Source organism: Pagrus major, chromosome 15, assembly GCF_040436345.1.
Source record: "Pagrus major chromosome 15, Pma_NU_1.0".
Classification (NCBI taxonomy): domain Eukaryota; kingdom Metazoa; phylum Chordata; class Actinopteri; order Spariformes; family Sparidae; genus Pagrus; species Pagrus major.
The window spans coordinates 5,877,113-5,894,728 of NC_133229.1; the positions used below are offsets into that span (position 1 = coordinate 5,877,113).

The window sequence follows — 17,616 nt, forward strand, 5'->3', positions numbered from 1 at the left end:
AGCACAAAGTGGAGAGAGGCAGTTGGTGACAAGGACTTTAACCTGTGTCACTGGCCCCCGACGGCCTAAGCAGCTGCCTTGGATAAACTGCTGGATACTACTGCTACTAAAAAAACAGGTTTAACCCAAACAAAATGAGGATAAACACCTCAGAAGTGGACACATCAGCTCATGTTTTTTTCCTAACGACCCAAAATCTAATTATTGTTTTGCTCCTGTCTCCTAAAAAGCACCTGAAAAACCCAAACAAAAAACCATAATTAGTGTTTGCGTACCGTCAGACATCCCATGAGGCTTTGCTCGAAAGGTCGCTGGAAGGCCCGGGGATCTCCACACCAGTCGAGCAGCTCTGTGGCCGCTGAGTGGAAGTTGGCCGGGTTCTGTAAGTGCTGTGCAAACACAGAGAAAAGAGACAGCCATTAGAAACAATGGGAAATAATGAGCGTTGTTTTTTTTTTCAGATTAAGTACAAATTGGAAAAACACTGAAACCAAATAGTTTTGCAGCCTTACGCTCTCCCTCCAAACTGCCTCGATTTAATGTCTTGTGTTTCTGCGCAACCCTGTGAGGACCTTGACTCCTTCCAATGTACGCCCACTCAGGGTTCCGCTGCATTGTGGGAAGAAGATCACACCCATATCGACAATGATGCCAGTGTTTCCAGTTAATCTCTCTTGGCAACACCCAGCCCTCACCCCCATGACCCGCACAGCAACCAAACCTTTCCCTCCAATCCTCCTTCTTCTCTCTCTTGCCCTCATTCATTGCCTGTTTTCAGAGTGTAACAGAGCCTCGGCACCAGTAGTCCACTGGCTGGCTTGGCTGTTCACAAAGAAAACAACCTTGGTCCTGGCAGCTATGTGTGCAGACTCAATGCGCGCCGTTGGTGTGTTGTCTAATCTCTTTCAGTCTCTGTCTGTCTCTCTCGCCTGTTCACTGAGGCCTGAAACAGTTGAGTCTTTTCTTCCCAGTGTCTGAAGGCTACTCAGGCTGGCAGGACACAATAAGCGGTTTTAAAAATTGGGCTCCCTTTCTTCACGGCTCAGGAGGTTAATAGCTCTGAAATGGCGCAGAGCTGCGGCTTGTTCAGTCGGCGAGATTGAGCCCACTTGAAAGTGTTTATTATTCTCATCTGGAGCTGAAGCGTTTTGTTTTGTGTGTTCTTGCAGAGAAGGTAGAGTTATTGTCTTTAGGGGGCAGCAGAGGTGAGCGTTTTCTGAAAGGGCAGCTTTTTGGCGCTGTGTGACAAAAGGGACTCTTGGGTGCAAACGAGGCATAACATGTCAGGCCCTGCAGAGAAAATCTCTGAGAGCCTCCAACGATACCATGAGCTTCAAGAGAGGCCTTGAGTGACTCATCTGTTCTGATGTGAAGATTAGCCATTATAGGGTTAGCTGCGGACTCTCGCAGGGGTTTGACTGATGACGACGACAAAAGCGGGGAGAGCGAGAGAGAAAGCGAGAGATGCTCTTGTTGAGTGAGAGGGAGGAGAAGAGCCTGCTCTAGATGAGTGATATAATCTGGCATTATTGCTGCTTGATGGGAGGCGTATCAGCCTCCAGCGCGAGAGGAATCAGAACTAGCACAGCAGGGGCTGTCTGTCTAGATCTGAACTCACAGCTCCTCCTGCTGCAGCGCTCGCCACCGACTCTGCCTGACAACCTCGACTCTGGTGTGAGGGGGAGGACAGCGGAGGGAAATAGCTCAGGCTAAGTTTTGGGAGGAGGATGGGGCCTGAGCTGTTCTTGTTGTTGTTGCCGTTCAGGGTTGGATGAGGACAAGAACGGGGAGGTGGGGGGGAGAGGGCTGAGCGGCAGCGGCGGCAGCAGCAGCAGCAGCAGCGATGGGGTTTCAGCAGACAAAGAGCCAGACGTTTGACAGACTGTCCTCTGTGAGATGATGGACTGACTTATCCCTTTTCAGGCCATCCAAGGATCAGGCTGTTCAGCGCCTACCTGGCTGAATGAAAAACAGCATAACACCTGGCTCTGTGCCAGCGGCTTTCCCCGAACCAAAACAACACCCTGCTAGCTCAGAGCTCACTGACTAACTCGCTGCCTTTGAAGTCTGGTTTACTACGAGTCTATAACAGCCAGAGCCGAGGAGTATATAAACCAAACTACAATTAGAGCGTTTATTAAGCTAGACGTGTTAACTCAGGCTATTTAGGGCTTATCAGTGACGCCTGAGAAAATAATTGAGGAGGCTTTGTGAAGCGAGTGGTGTCAATTCTGCAAAATTTGACTCATTGGAGAAAACGCTGACATTTTGGAAATGAGGCTTTTTGACGTCAAGCTACATGGAGAGGAGCAAAGAATGAGCCTGTTCAGATAAAGTTATTATAATGGGTGCTCAGGAGTTCAGGTGGGGGTGGGACGGGAGGAGGTTTAACAGCAGGCGCAGAGAAAAGGGATATGTCACCTCATAATCACGAGCTCAAAGGCCTATCATTCACCGATTCACTGTAAGGCATGGTGTCGTATGGATGTTGGGAGATATAAAGGATCACACCCACATAGCATAAACAAATAAGCCCACAGCCTGCCAGCCAGCCACTTCTTCTTGTAGACTATTAATCACAGGCAGAGGCGGTAGCCCTGGGTTATGTCTGTCTGTATGACTGTGTCTTTTCTATCTGTATCTGTCTGTGAGGAGTGTCCTGAACGCTGGCAAGTCAAGGAAGCATTTAAGCAAAACCACAACAAGGGCCAGCATGCGTCAAGAGTAAGGAACGTGATGTAAGGGAGCACAGGACCTAGAGGAGGGGGGAGGCTGTTATGTTGCTCGCCTCTTTGAAGTCTCTTCTTGTGTTCGCTGCCAGATTTGCCTCCCTCTCTCCCCGTCTCTCTCTCTATGACCCTGTGCAACATGATCTGTGTGACTGGAGCTAATGGCCAGAAAAACTGATGCCCATATAAGGTGCTGAGAGGAGAAAGGAGTGTAGGAAAGGAGAGCAAATGCAGATTCCTCTCGAATCCACGTCCGCATAGCGCTGAAAGAGGCTCTTAATACACACCTGTTTGATGCACTGCAGCCTGTCATTGGTCTGCTGGATGTGCCGGTCCATCGATGGTAGCGTGTTCATCTTGATGTCTCTACCGGAACGCCATTAAAAGTTCTTTACTCTGCAAACGAGAGAAAGAAGATGAGGGTTAGAACAGTTAGCTTGTAGCTTATTAAGTTAAAACAACGTTTTAGCAGCTTGACAGATTCTCAGGTGTGCTGGTGCACTGACTCATTGACGAGCTCGATCTGCCTCAAGATCACTATTTGGGCAAATGCATGAAACAGAGAAAACATGCCGAAACATGACAAAACTGAAAGAAAACTGTATTGTTTCATCTAACGCTCGCTGCAACAGAGAGGGGACATCGACTGTTATCTCCTTTGAAAAGGAAGCACACCTCGCAGTCAAGGTTATCAGAGTGGCGTGGACATCTAATTTATGCCCACATCTACCAGCAGATAAAGTTCAGCTTCACAGCATCTCTTTCTTTCTGCATACATCTTGTTCTTAGAGAGCAATTTCGCTCCTGTGCGCACTACTCGGACCATCTTGGAGAAACGGGCAGAGCCTGGATTAATAGGCGCCTTGCTGGTTTGCCAGCGAGGCCTCCATCCCTCGCCATCCCTTCTGTGTTTATCTCCATCAGTGTTGGTCCGCCTCGCATTCCTCCACACAAAAGCCAAACTGAGAAACCACAGGTGGGAGAGGGGGGGGCAGGGCTCTAGAAAGCTGTTCAGTACTGATAAAGGGTCCCCCAAGATCCCCCACTGTGACAAACAGAGCGAGAGAACGAACACGATGGAAGCGCCGAGCTCAGCCGGGGAGTTTGTGCTCAGTCTGGTGGGCTTATCTTAGAAAGACTATTGCAAGTATGCACACTCTTTTTCTGTCTCTGTCTCACACACACACACACGCTTAAGAGCATGTAAACACAAAAGCCTGAATTCTTCACTTTGATTAAGCGTGAAGGTAAAACTTCAAAGGAACACCTTGAGAATAAGAGTGTATTACTAATCCTCTGAGCTTAAGCATTACCAGAGTAGAATTACCTGGAGTGCACTTGCACAAAGTCTTAAACATCAGCGGATACATTGCTGGCATGAGCGAGGGGGGAATTCTGGAGCAAATGTGGTCAAATGGTGGGCGGCCGAACGCCTTGCGTCAGGTTACACAGACATGATGCTGCAGCGGTTGCTGACTGTCTGTGAAAAGTCCCTACAGAACAGCTCTGCAGGGCACAAAGCCACTCTGACCGCGCATAATGTGACCATGACTCTGGGTGGCCTAATTCTGCTGTGCTGTGCCTCCTGGCGTCCAGCAGATGTCTCCCTCTCCTGTTGCTAACCAGCATGTCTCTTTCACACGCTACACCCAGAGCAAGTGGTCCAGAGAGGGCTCCTTTAAGCCCTGACAAGTGCTACAAATCCCCTTCAGCAGCCAGGCAGCTCCACGGACCGCTAACAGGGCACACTCCTGCCCAGCGCTAGCCGTCTGACCTTGTGGCTATTGATTAACTGTTTCTCCTCCAGCTCCCCTTCCTGCTGTCCCAAGACCAAAGAGGGAGGAGGAGGAGGGTGTTTGGAAATCTGCCTCTTTTACCCAATAATCTTTTCTTTTTCACCCCTCCTTCTCACACAACACCTCCTCCTCCTAAAAAAAGGCCTTTTGTGAGTCAATGAAAAGATGGGCCCTCAGGTCCTGAAAAGGAAAAATGAGTGAGGGAGAAACACGACTGGCTGGCAGGACTGCATTCAGTGAGTCAGTGGCGTTGTAACGGAGATAAGAAGTCAATCCACCTGACTGACAGACCGACTGTCCAGGCTGATGACCTGTTCAGGGGAAAAATGTGTTGCATAACGGGCAACGCTTCAGTGGAAACATGGCAGAATCCCTCCTCATGCCCCACATCCTGACCCCTCCCTGTTTACTATAGAAATAAAACAGCAATCTGTCAGATCATCACAGGAAGGGAAACAAAGTGTTGACATCCACAGATTGACTGATTACAGCTGGACAGAAAAAAAGGCAGCAGTGAGCAATTTTCCTTCTGTTTTCCAGATTTTTCAGACTTTTGGGGCTTCTGCTGAAGCTACTTGAGCAGGCACACAATGAAGACAGGCCCTGCTTAATCTTTATTGTCTTGCAAACATCTTAATCAGCTCCACTCAGCACTGCTTACCAGAGGTGCAAAGCAAAGGATTACACATCCAATTATGCTGTGCATATTACAACCTCCCTTTAAACAGCAGTGGGAGGATGCTGCTATGAATCAGAGAGGAGTAACAAACCACAAGTAATACCAACATCCAGACGAAGCTTCTGTTTCATTCTCTCACATAGACGGTCTCACTTTTTGTTTCCCTCCTTCTCTCTTTCCTGAGCAAAACAAGCTGAGGGAAGTGGGGCAAGAAATAAGTGCTCAGAAACAAAAGCAAAGTAATATGAAAAGCAGTGGAGTATGTCAGGGAGGGGGCAGAAAGGCCGGGCTCAGTGGGGAAAAGAGAAAGAGAAAGAAAACGAGAGTGTTGAAATTATCTCTTCATTATCAGCAGCACACACACACACACACACACACACACTTATTCATGCACACACACACGCGTGATCACTCATAGCATGAGTGATTTCTCATTTCAGACAAACGACTACCACCTTTGTCAAGTGCAGCTTGCTTTGTGAATGTGATCATTCAGAGGGGTTGCATTGAAGCGCTTACACAGGAGCTCATAGGTACTCCAACACTGTGTATTATTGTATAGGAGCACGTCAGCAGCAGGTCAGGATATTAATATGGATATTTTTCAACATCAGGACGATGCACATGTATGCAAATACACCTCTAAAATCATCACAACATTCAGTTTAATCAATACTACATTTTCAGGCAAGCTAGTTTGCAACACAAGTACACAGAATATAATCTAAGATAAAAATACGACAATGTAAAATAGAGCTGAAATAGGCAAGGGTTGAGGACAGTGGCTAATCCCTAATAGACAGCAAACAATGTCCAACACTGTGACACTTTATGACAAAAAAGGCATTTATCAATCTATACACATGGAAAAATACTGCAGATGCTCACAAATCTAACAAATCATTCCTTTTGCTTTATATACACATCATTTTTAACATTTTCTTGACAGCATCAGCCTATAGAAGTCGGAGAAGGATATGTTGACAATAGTCCATGACTTTTTGAACGTTTTCTCAGTATTAGGCTGTGCAAAGGATTTCACAGCACCTTGCATTTGGATCTTGTCCTTTTGACTAATGGATGTAAAATAGCAAATACCGTATGTGAGAAGGTTAGTACATCAGAACAAACTCTTCATAGGTGTGAAGTGTACTGAGAGTCTGCGCTCAAGTACAAGTACAGTTACATTATTGACATATTACTCAATTACAATGATACTCGAGTAAAAGTACAAAGTATTCTTCTCAATCATACTCTGAGTATTAGTTGCTTGTTGATGTTTGATGCATTATCAGTAGCAGGCATTCAATCAAAGGGCTTTCTGTTTCTCCAACTCCTGCGCTGTCATGGTCACCTCTCCAAACCTGCACCTGCTGCACGGTTTGGGGTTTTTGTCTGTATATCAGGGTTTTCATTGTTCATGCGTTCATTGATCGAACAGTCTTACTGGCTACAAAATTGCAGATGAAAGGTTTAGAGATTAATTCAAATTGTACTCTGCACTCAATTATTTAAATGTGGTTTTAAGGCATATCAAGTAAGAGTAAAATTACAGACAGACAGAAGTACCACAAAAAATGACTTTATTACATTAATTTCAGTAGATGGAAGTAATTAGTTACTTCCACCACTGTGTAAACAAAACCTTCAATAACTTATTTTGTTGGTTTTGAAACACAATTTGCTCATTTTAATCATAAAATGGTAAAATGACATGAGCATAATCACCAGAATATGATCCTGTTGATATCAAATTATCAACAAGTCCTGCAGCCACATCAAAGCTTAAAGTCTCTGGGTTAACATACCTGAACGTTTTCTGAAAATCATTTTGCACTTTATTGCCACATGCTTTGGTTTGAATGGGTGTTAGAGACTCTAGAGGAAAAAAAGGATAATCTGTGCAAACAGGATTTTCTGTTTAAGTTAAACAAGTACAGGTTTGTGCGCTATGTTATGAAAAACAGCATCTCTGGTTGTGTTTCCTATGGTCTCTTCTGCATGTAAAGTGTAGAGGGCAACCAGATGAAGCCTGCCCAGAGATCATCATCATTATTCAGCAACAGTCTGGAAAAGGAGATCACAACTATAAGTCCTGCACTCTGGACTCAGTGGGAGACCTTCTCTCCTCCTGCTCCTCATCCTCAGTTACATGGCCACAGCTTTTCTTCCCCTCACTGCTATGTGCTTTTCGCTCCCCCCTTTTCTACAGCCCTCAGACATCATTAGAGCCACCCAGCATGCAACTCCTTTCCACCACCTTCCATTTTCCGTTCTATCATTTTCCTCTCCCCGTCCCTCATATCTCAACCCTCCTGCCACTCTTCCTCCCTCCCCCTTCTCCTTCCTGGGGCCCCGTGCGGGAGCTGCCATAACAGGAGGTGGAATGGATTCATTTGCTCTAATGTGGTTTGGGCTGCAGCGTGGCACGGCACAGAGCGACACTTTCTCCCAGCGCACAGAGCTTCTCTCCCTCTCTGTCTGCAGTTCATGTGTTTTCAAACAGGCCAATCAACACCACTCAGCTGTGCTGGCCTCTCTCTCCCTCCCACAATCTCTGCTCTCAGTGTGTCGGTAAAAAGCCACCAGCCCTCTCTCACATACAATATTATCTCTAGTGGCGAACTCCCATAGCCAGACTGTCCCTTTTTCTTGCCTTTATTTTCTCCACTCTATCCTCAGCTTCATTTTTTTCCCCACAACATCACATCTCTGTCTTTCTGCCTTGTTTTGTTCTTCGCATTATTTTGCTAATCCTCTCCTCCGCTAATCTCTCCTCCCTCTCCCTTTTTACCCTCCCAGCAAAGCCAGCCATTGGCCACATCGCTCCCTCCGGCCTTTTTAAAACTCAACCCCTCCTCACAGCATCACAACCACCAGCCTCTATAAAAATGTGAAATGATGTGTCCCAGGGGTGGAAAAAATAAACTCTAAATGTTGCTGTTTGTTTATCTTCTGTTTTAATGTGACAACCACAGGAGCAGCGGGCAGATATGTGACACCCAACACTGCAATGCAAACAGCTGTGATGTGGGGATATGTGAGCTGCTCTGTTGCCGGCTATAAATATGGAGCTTCAGTTGTGGAGTATTACAGGTATGCGCCACCAGATACCCTCGGGAGCAGCCGATTATTTCACCACTCAATGTGTGAGATCACAAAAAGAGCACTATGTACTAAGTGAGCACAGAGGTGCCCTCGCTTTAATGAACGCTGCACATTTAGGGTTCTATTAGGGAGTGAAAACATTACAATACTTGATAGTGAATTGCCAAAAGAAGATATTAAGTCAGCATGTAACAATTAAAAGGTACCATGGTATTACATTTGCAGTGATAGAAGACAGAAAAAAGCAACTAATTCTCTTTTTTTATCCTGATTCGTGACTCTTCACTGATAATCTAAACTGCTGTCGATTACATTTATTTTCTTTAACTTATTTTTCCTTAAATAGTTGGGGGAGACCAAAAATGGAGCTACTGAAGAGTCATTATTGGACATTTGCCTGTACGCTAATGTTGCTCCATGTGCGCTGGATGTGCAAATTAATTACAGCTTTCCAGAAGAGACAATCTGACATTATTCACTCCCAATCCACGCCATCATTGGCCAGCTGTGCAGAAGAAAGGAAAGAGCCAGGGTTTGAAATGACCTCTCACGCATTCCATTTTTCATTCTTAAATTCCTTTAAGAGAATTCAGAGTGAGACTTCTCCTTCGACAAGACTTGTGATTCAAGTTGCAAAAAGGTCTCCCTTTGCAGGAATCATTTCCATAATGATGTCAGAAACTCAGAATAGCTGTGTCATGGTTGCCGGCTGATGCAATCTACTGGACCGATTTCAAAACTTTTGGTAAGTATGAATCACTTACACACAAAAACATGTAAATATAGGGCCTACATTTTTTTCACTTTCCATGTGATCAACGAAGTAGGGTTAACTCCTTCTGGTTGGTTGTCCGATTGGTTGGTCAATACAAGCAATCAGATACTGTTCTGTTCTGTTTTGACATCACATAAATGGCTGGAAATATCCCCAGATGGCCTAAAAAAAAGCACTGGCATGACACGAACTGCGGTCTCTTTGGCAGCCTTGTTGGCTCGAAATAACGCCACCTCCGTACCCTCCACCTCCCGATGTGACAGTCAGCTAATAAGGACGCCATGTTTGCTACAAATGTCAACCTAGGAGGTATCTGTGGTTTGCAGAAAAGTTAACTGCAAGCATTATATCCTGGCGACTGCGCTGGAAAAGTAGGTACAATATCAATTGACCAAGATTTTTCTTTGGTTGACTGCAGCCCTACAACTACGAAAAACACTATGAATGTCTTCCAGGAGAGACTGTCTAAAAATGTGTGCCTTTCTCCCCTTATTTAAAAGATATCAACCACCCTTTCACTCCATCTTCTCATGTGGCCGCCTGGAACAACACTAGATTTCTGTCGTGGTTGGACAACGCGTCATATGAAGTAGTTGTAACCATTACAGAAATCCAGACGATGCCTCTTCGCATGCTGTATCATGGCTCCATATTGGATCTAAATATTATTCCTGAGGCTTTATGCCACTTTCCTTTTTCTTCTTTTACACTTGTGTGTATGTGTGGGCCCACGCTGGTGCACATGTCTATGTTTTTGTTTTTATTGTCTCATGTGCATTGATAGAGAAAGGCCATCTATCTAGCCATGAGATGCGAAATCAGGTCACCCATGAGCAGAACGGAGCTTGAGCATCACATGATGAATGAATGAACTCCTTATTCCATACAATGTTCCAGTTGCTGAGGACTATAAATACCAGCTGGGGAAGAGTGTATGTCCTGGCTGACACATACGATTTTCCACTGTCACGAAAGGCAAGATTTTTATCACTCGTGATGCACAAGGGATGAAGCAAGTGTGTGTGGGGTGAACACAGGCTGATGTGTAGCCTTTATCACGGCACCAGCCGTCATAGGACTGCCTGAAATACTGAGCCCTTTCAAAGAAAAAGCGTAAATCTCATAAGCTTTATTAAGTGGAATAACAGCAGTCATACATTTTTTAAGAGGAATATGTGAGTAGAGATGACAAGGGAGAGGAGAGGAGAGGAGAGGAGAGGAGAGGAGAGGAGAGGAGAGGAGAGGAGAGGAGAGGAGAGGAGAGGAGAGGAGAGGAGAGGAGAGGAGAGGAGAGGAGAGGAGAGGAGAGGAGAGGAGAGGAGAGTGATTGACAGTGCAGTCTGACAGCCTTGTGTAAAGCTAACCTTATGGGCCTGACTCCAGCAGAGCTGTTAGCTCACACACCGCCCCCTGCGACTGCTGAATGGGTAAACTGACAAATTCCATGTCCTTCGGTTTCAGCACCGGCAAACTGCTGACCCAAATGCAATTAAACAACATCCACTAGGGTGAGTGTAACACATGAACGTACGGTAGCATATGAATGTGCATGTGATAGTGTATGTGAGGGGAGAGTGATGAAGGGTGTGCAGGAAAGAGAAACGGAGAGACAGGGGCAGAGAGTGAGACTTACAAAGAGCGAGTGTGATTCAATCTGCTCAGTAAGCCATGAAATGGTATTGGTGTCATTAGGGAGAGCAAAAATATATCTGTGCCAGTCTGCCCTCCACTCCCCTTGTCTTTGACGCTCCAAAAGCACAATCCACACTAAAACAGCACCCAGCCCTGCCTCTCTGCACTGCAGCTCCTGCAGAACAACCTTTATTTCTCCCTCTGATCTTTCATGAAACTACTCTTTGGCATTAATTATAAGAAATAATGCTGAAATCAGTGTGGAATAATATACACAGAACAGCCAAAATAATACTACAAATTAGGGACGTGCATGATTAGTCGGCTAGTTGATTAAACGTTGCTAATACTCATGGTCGTATAATGAGAGCTGGATACAGCGTCAGAGGCAGATCTCTGTTCATTTCTATGCTCAGTGCTACATGAGGGTACTAAAGTCAGACTTCCTGCGTACAAAATTATCCGGATCTTTCACATTTTTTGGGGCCCATGAAGCAGCCGCATGTGGCAGTGTGTTTTTTCGCGCAAGCTCTGACATCATCATCATCATAGATCATCATTTAAAACGTGGGAGCATTTCACTCTTAACTTGGCCAATAAAGTTGTGAACTGCAACGTTTGCAAAGCTGACCTTGCCTGGCATGGGAGCACATCAGTTACACTGGAGCATCTGAAGAGGAGGCACGCTAGCTCTCTGGATGATGAAGACTCACCTCGGTAAGCTAGCTAATGTTAATGTCAGTGGTGTAACAGACCATAGTTGATCCGTGATCCTCACCGATACCGCACGACGGTTCGGCACGCATGTTGTGTCGTGGGTAATCAAGCCATAGCTGTTTGGCCGGAACAGGTGGCGTATTTAGCTAGCTAAAGTTAGTCCACCTAATGTTATATAGCTTGCGAATATGGTAACTTCATGACTACTGGAGTTTAAGAGTAACAGTAATGTTACTCTTTTACCTGACACTGATATTTCTGCATGAAGTACTCATCTTTATTGTCTTTATTGTCAGATAGCTCATGCCTAAAACAACCTCAAGCTAAATGTAAAAGCTGATAGCTAAATAAGAGCCGTTGAGTAATTTTGCGATTCACAATCTGAATAGTAATAGATTAATTGACTATCAAAGTAGTCGTTAGTTAGTCCTACCGGACAGTGTTCTGCTAAATTCTGACTGTTTCCTGACTGTTTTCTTACTTTCTGACCAGTCAACCAGTCTCAGTTTAATTTTCCATTTCAACCTCAGCAAAATTCATGAATGTCAAGAACGTTCCTAATACATTACACACTATTTGTTAGAAGACAAACAACAACAAAGGCTGGATGGCTGTACAAGGACTGCTTTAATAAAAAACCTGTTTTAGCACAATGAGTGATAAGTGATGAAAAAACAAACACAAATCAGAAAAAAGACCAAATCTGATCAACCACACAGAACACAAAGTCATTTAAACAGACAAAGGACAGAGTTAGTGGATGGCTGATAATCTAAAAATACATAATAACAACAGACAACTTAACAAATACTGTGGCAATCAGCTGTCAATAATGCAGATGAGACCATCTGGATCACAGATAGATTTGCTCTCTTGTTTTGAGAGCTTGAGCGAGGGCAGAAATGAGCTGCACGCATCAGACAAGGTCGCTCACCTCTGCCTCTGGATTGCGTTGCCAGGTACCACGACACACATCCAGCAAGAAACTAAGACACTCCATATGATTTGTATTACTATAAAATCAGGCGATTAACGGTAAACATTATCAAATCGGGAGCACAGCAGGAGAAAGGATTAAAAATAGGGAGTCTTCAGCGAAAATGTTCACAACATATTGATTTTTTGACCTACAGTGGCGTTCCCCTTGACTTGGTACAGAAGAAGGCACTTGTTCAAGAGCACTACAACAAGACTGGTGTTTGCTAGCACATGCACCAGGTCCTCTGATAGGAGATGTAACCAGCGATGTAACAAATACAAACAAATCATGTTTTCAAGCTTTGCAAACTGAAATCCTTTGACAGAAGCTTTTTAGAGCGAGACCTTCCTACACGGGTTAAGGGGAGAGTGATGTACTCATTCATCTTGCTCTGTGTGTGTGTATGTGTTTGCTCACCACCCTGTGTCAGAGTGAGGGTGTGAGTTGCAACGAACACAAAACATCTGCTTGCTGCAAAAATGAAACAGCCTAATGGTGTCCACAGAGCACCGGTTTCATTCACAGAAGGGACAATCCACACAGGTACTATTTGGCACAGCGAGCACAGAAAAACCAGTGTCGACAGGCTAATGCAGCTCTCACAAAACACTCTTTTGAGCGACAAAGCGCCCCACCAGCGAGTGTGGGTTTATTTGTGATCTCAAGCATTGTTACACAAAGTCCGTTCCATCAGCTTATCTTCACGCATGCATGTGTGCGTAACATGTCGGAATGACGTTTGACACAGCAGGCAGCTGCAGAACACACATCTTCAAGCCTCAAGAGGCTTTAATGTGTGTAACGGTGCTCTGATATGCTTCCTCTCTAAGATGTTGTTCTACTCTGCTTGTGAGATTTGAGGTATGTAGAAGGGGGAAGAGAGAAAAACACTCGTACGACATATTACATGTGGTGGGAGGCTGGGAGAGACGTGCAGGGAGAGATAGGGGGGAAATGGTTGCAGAGCAGGAGAGAGATGGCGAGAGGTCATCCTTGGGTAATTTGTTTTGGTCCACTCAGAGCGCAGACACACAGGGAGCAGGTAAACCAATTACAGTGTGACATGAATCACTAAGACCTACAGGCAGCCGCGCAGCCGGCCGGCCAGCCAGAGCAGCCGGGTGCACGCTGTCTCTTTCCCTAAATGCTGGCCAGTCACAAGCCACAGCCGTCGCTCCTCCCTTTGACCATGATTGCACATCTGGAGGCAGCTGATGAGAGAAAAACACAAACATAATTTCCCGCCACGGCTTCAGCGCTGAGAGATCCTGTGAGGCTTGAGCTGCGTTTTAGCATTTATCTTCAGTGCATCTGGATGTTCTTCTGGAGAAAAACACCGCGCAATTGTGTATTGATCCCCACCACAAGAAACTGAATACGCAGTGAATTTTTACCCAAACTGGGGCTTCATCTGAGATAAATCTAATCTGACAGTGTGCGTTTTGGCTCTTCATCTCCATCCCATTTGAAAAACCACAAACAATAATGATAATGATACGGCTTCTTTAGAGAGGCACGAGGTTGGATGTTGGATGTCGGATCCCAATGGATGTCAAGCCAAATACTCCAGGGGGAGGTTCTAAGCATTTACATGACAAAGACTTAAGCAATTACTTTAATTTCCTTAATCGCCCGATGGCTGTCAAAACGATGTTGTGTCAGGCCTCAGTCACAGTAACGCCACTGGCTATATAACAGAGAGGGAAAGAAGGAAACAACTCGTAAATAAACAATCATGTAGGTCCGTCCCTCCACAGCCCTAATCCTCGAGTTGATGCTAAACTGACAGGAGCGTCATGAAGAGAATGAAGTTGACGATGAGACGGATCGGACTGGATTAGATATCACCCTGGCACTTTGGTTTGTATCTGATGCGGCCTTGGTGCGCGTTGTAGATTCAGGACGGGTTAATATTTGATGAAGGGCGTTATGGTGTCGGGCTCGCCGCTGCCAGGGGCTGTTCTGAGGGAGCGACTAATAAAGACGGCGGCAGGCAGGTTGTCGATCACCGCCGGGGCGCTGGCTGAGCCTGAGAGGCTGGAGAGCCGAGCGAAGCCTGACGCCCCCTCAACGTGTTTACCAAAGCACCGTGTCTTCTAATGTTAGCTCAGCAGGCAAAGATAGCTCTTCCCTTGACTGTACATCAGTATGCACTCTCATGCATTTTCACACACAAACACACACACAGCACCAGTGGGGCTGCAGCGAGCCACAGTTGGAAGAGATTTCCTAAGATGTTAAATCTACCATCTTGCTGCCCCTTGAAATTAATAAGGGCCTCTGAACTGCTCTCTGAGAGCCACTAACTGGCCATTTGCACTGTCTGGCTCCGCTGGAAAAGACACTCCCTGCCTCCTCTCACGAACCCTTCGCGCTCTTCCTCCATTTTTTTTCTCCCCTCTCTGTCATCTCCCCATCACACCCGCTGCTCTCTTCCCTCTCAGTCTGTTTCACCCCACAATTTCCTATTTTTCTTCCCTCCATCTCTATTGTCTTCACTCTCTTCATCTCAGTCCCCTCTCCTCCTCTTTCCACCAACCAGCCTCCCCTCCCCTCCTCTCCTGACTCCTTGTTCCCTCCCTCCCACCTCCTCCTCCTCCTCCCCTCCTCTTTTCTCTCTCCATTCCTCTGGCCCTAAAACCAGCCCCTCGGCCGCCCGCTTGCGCTCACTCAGATGGCTGTTACCATGACAACCCTGTTCTTTCAGCTCTTGCAAAATAATGAAGACAATGTGTTTTCCATTTAGATGAGTTTTCTGGCGCAGCGGGGAGATATGGAGTGTCCATCTTGCCTCCTCTTTCACTGCGGAGGAAATGTAATAAAAAAAAGGGTTTCTAACCTCTCTCTCTCTGACACTCCTTTCCTCTGCCTCTCTCCCTCTCTCCACACACACACACACACACACACACACACACACACACAGGTTAGGGTGCTGTGTAAGCCAGCTGGGTGGTAAAGTGAGCTCAGTGTTTTAGCCACAGCGGCAGCAAAGGCTAATGTCTGCTAAACCCAAAGGCTGCTACTGCAACAAAAGCACATCATCTGCAGCATTTTGTTGTGGTGTCATCTCAGTGATTGACATGAAGGGGTGAGACTTTGATGATTTAAAAAGAAAAAGAAACGCTGTTAAATCACAGAGGACAACTTGTCTGTGATAGATTACAGACTTTCTGCGCCCTGTTGTCAAATCCAAGCTCTGACAGTGATAAACTGTGAACATTTCAAGTCTTATTTGCTGTTTTTTGGGACTTATCGATGATATTTTCACAGCACAATGCTCCAGTGCAGGAATAAATGCCATGACAACTAAAATTAATGGAAAGAGCTTTTTCTCGCTCTTGCTGGTGTGGATTTATTAACTCACACGGCTCGCAGGGGGAGCTGCGATACAACCACTTGTTACAGACTGAAAAGCAACATTTACGCTGCTCTGAGAGGTAATTTTCAACTTCCTGGCATTTTTACCCAGGGGTTCAACGCAAACAGGCAAATCCTGTTTTTTCATTGCTTTATTTCTAATGACAGCAGTGTTGCAATGAAAAGCTTTGAATGTGAAATACTGACTAAATAAAGAGTTTTGCTCTTTTGTTCTGAGCCGTTTGTGTCCCTGTACACTGTGAAAAGCCTTTAAAGGAGCAAGCCTACATTTAAAAGTTGAGGCAGCTGATCTGCATAGGTCAGGACTTGGTTTTCTGGATCGCACACTCTGGCATGCTGTACGCTCCTCTGGGAAAATATATAGCCGTCTGCCAGAGAAAGAGTAGAGACACATATGAGAGGAATGGAGAGAGGGAGCAGTATAATATGTGTATGTCTGCGTGTTTACAGTGGAAATAGTGAGTCTGGGACATTTTCTTTGGGTCTCTTTTCCAGTGTTTATGGAGAGCGGTGAGGAACAACACTTCCTGAGAGGAAAGCCAGCTTTCCGAGCCCAAACCCTCTTCCAAGCCCCGCAGACGGGGAACGCTCTGTCTCCAATTTATGTTTTCCACCCAGTGCGGCGTAAACACGAGTGTAGAAAAACTGGTGCGCATGTGTCCGGGTGTGTTTCAGATAATGCACACAGCACGCATGCAAAACAAAGAGGTGGACTAATCACAGACAAATGAGCCAAAACATCTCAGAGCGCAGTGATAGCCCGGCGCTCCCAGTGTTTACCAGCTGTAATAGACCTTTCTCATGCGGAGCTGCGACAAGAAGACAAGACAAAGAGGGCCAAGCTCCATCAACAACCCACTCCACTGACCTCCTCTTACTTCTCACTCAAGCTTTCTCTCCGCAGCCTGTCAACACTGGTGACAAGAGGGATTTAAAAAGAACACTGGGAGGAGACACTCTCTCTCTTACTCTCCCTCTCACTGTCTCTCTCCCTGCCGGCCGCCTTTCGCTCCTTCTTAATTACATCCAGATCAGACTATTAATGAAGTCAGTCTGATTTTAACAACACCTACAGGGAGTGAAGGAGGGCTTTCCTCAGCCAGCGAACATATCAGATCAAATCTGGCTCCTGGCCCTGACAGGTTCCTGGGCCAAGGAAAATGACACTCTCAAGCTAAATTGATTATTTTTCTGATTAAAGGAGTCCTTCCCTAGTAGTCTCTTTATTCAATGTGTTTTTCTTGCTTGCTTTCCTACAATGCAGCTCAATCGCCAATAGTGCAGTCTGAGATCTAGCCATGTTATGCTAGTAACGGCTAATATAGCTTCCGACCGCTAGCTTCAAACAAAGATGTGAACCTACAGACAACTCCAGCTTTTTTGATTTTCAAACTTGTAGTCCTTGGACCTAACTGATGCTGCCTCAGGTGACATCACTTGAGACTTTTACCAGCTTTTCAAAGCTCCCTCTAAAGCTCAGATGAAGTGGTTGACTCAAGATGGATTTAGTGCCCTCTCTAGAGCCATGTTTGTCTGTTCTCGGCTGTAAAAACACGGTGGTGCAACATGATCCCCCTAAATTCTACACACTGCACCCATTATATGTAAAATTGGTGCAGTTCCCCCTTTACTGATGAATTGTTTTGTCTTGGAGATGCCACAACATAGTGAAAAATGCTGATTGTAGTCGTCATAACTCAAAAATATTCAATTAGCAATGATATCGACTGAAAAAAGCAACAAATTTACACCATTCAGATGCTGGAACCAATGAATGTTTGCAATGTTCGCAAACTATTTTGATCATTAATTAATCGTTTAAG

The 17,616-nt window shown here is 45.5% G+C and overlaps 1 protein-coding gene across 2 annotated transcripts in view; it reads right to left on the reverse strand.

Moving 5' to 3' along the window:
- The window catches only part of zmiz1a (zinc finger, MIZ-type containing 1a), a 110,336-nt gene that overhangs the window by 35,004 nt on the left and 57,716 nt on the right, over positions 1 to 17,616 (reverse strand). For both annotated transcript variants that reach the window (XM_073482294.1, XM_073482293.1), the window contains exons 4-5: positions 3,017 to 3,125; positions 276 to 389 (exon numbers count right to left, since the gene is read on the reverse strand). In XM_073482294.1, the coding sequence (XP_073338395.1) occupies positions 276 to 389; positions 3,017 to 3,085 (183 nt within the window). In that variant the 5' untranslated portion in view covers positions 3,086 to 3,125. The remainder of the gene's footprint in view (positions 1 to 275; positions 390 to 3,016; positions 3,126 to 17,616) is intronic.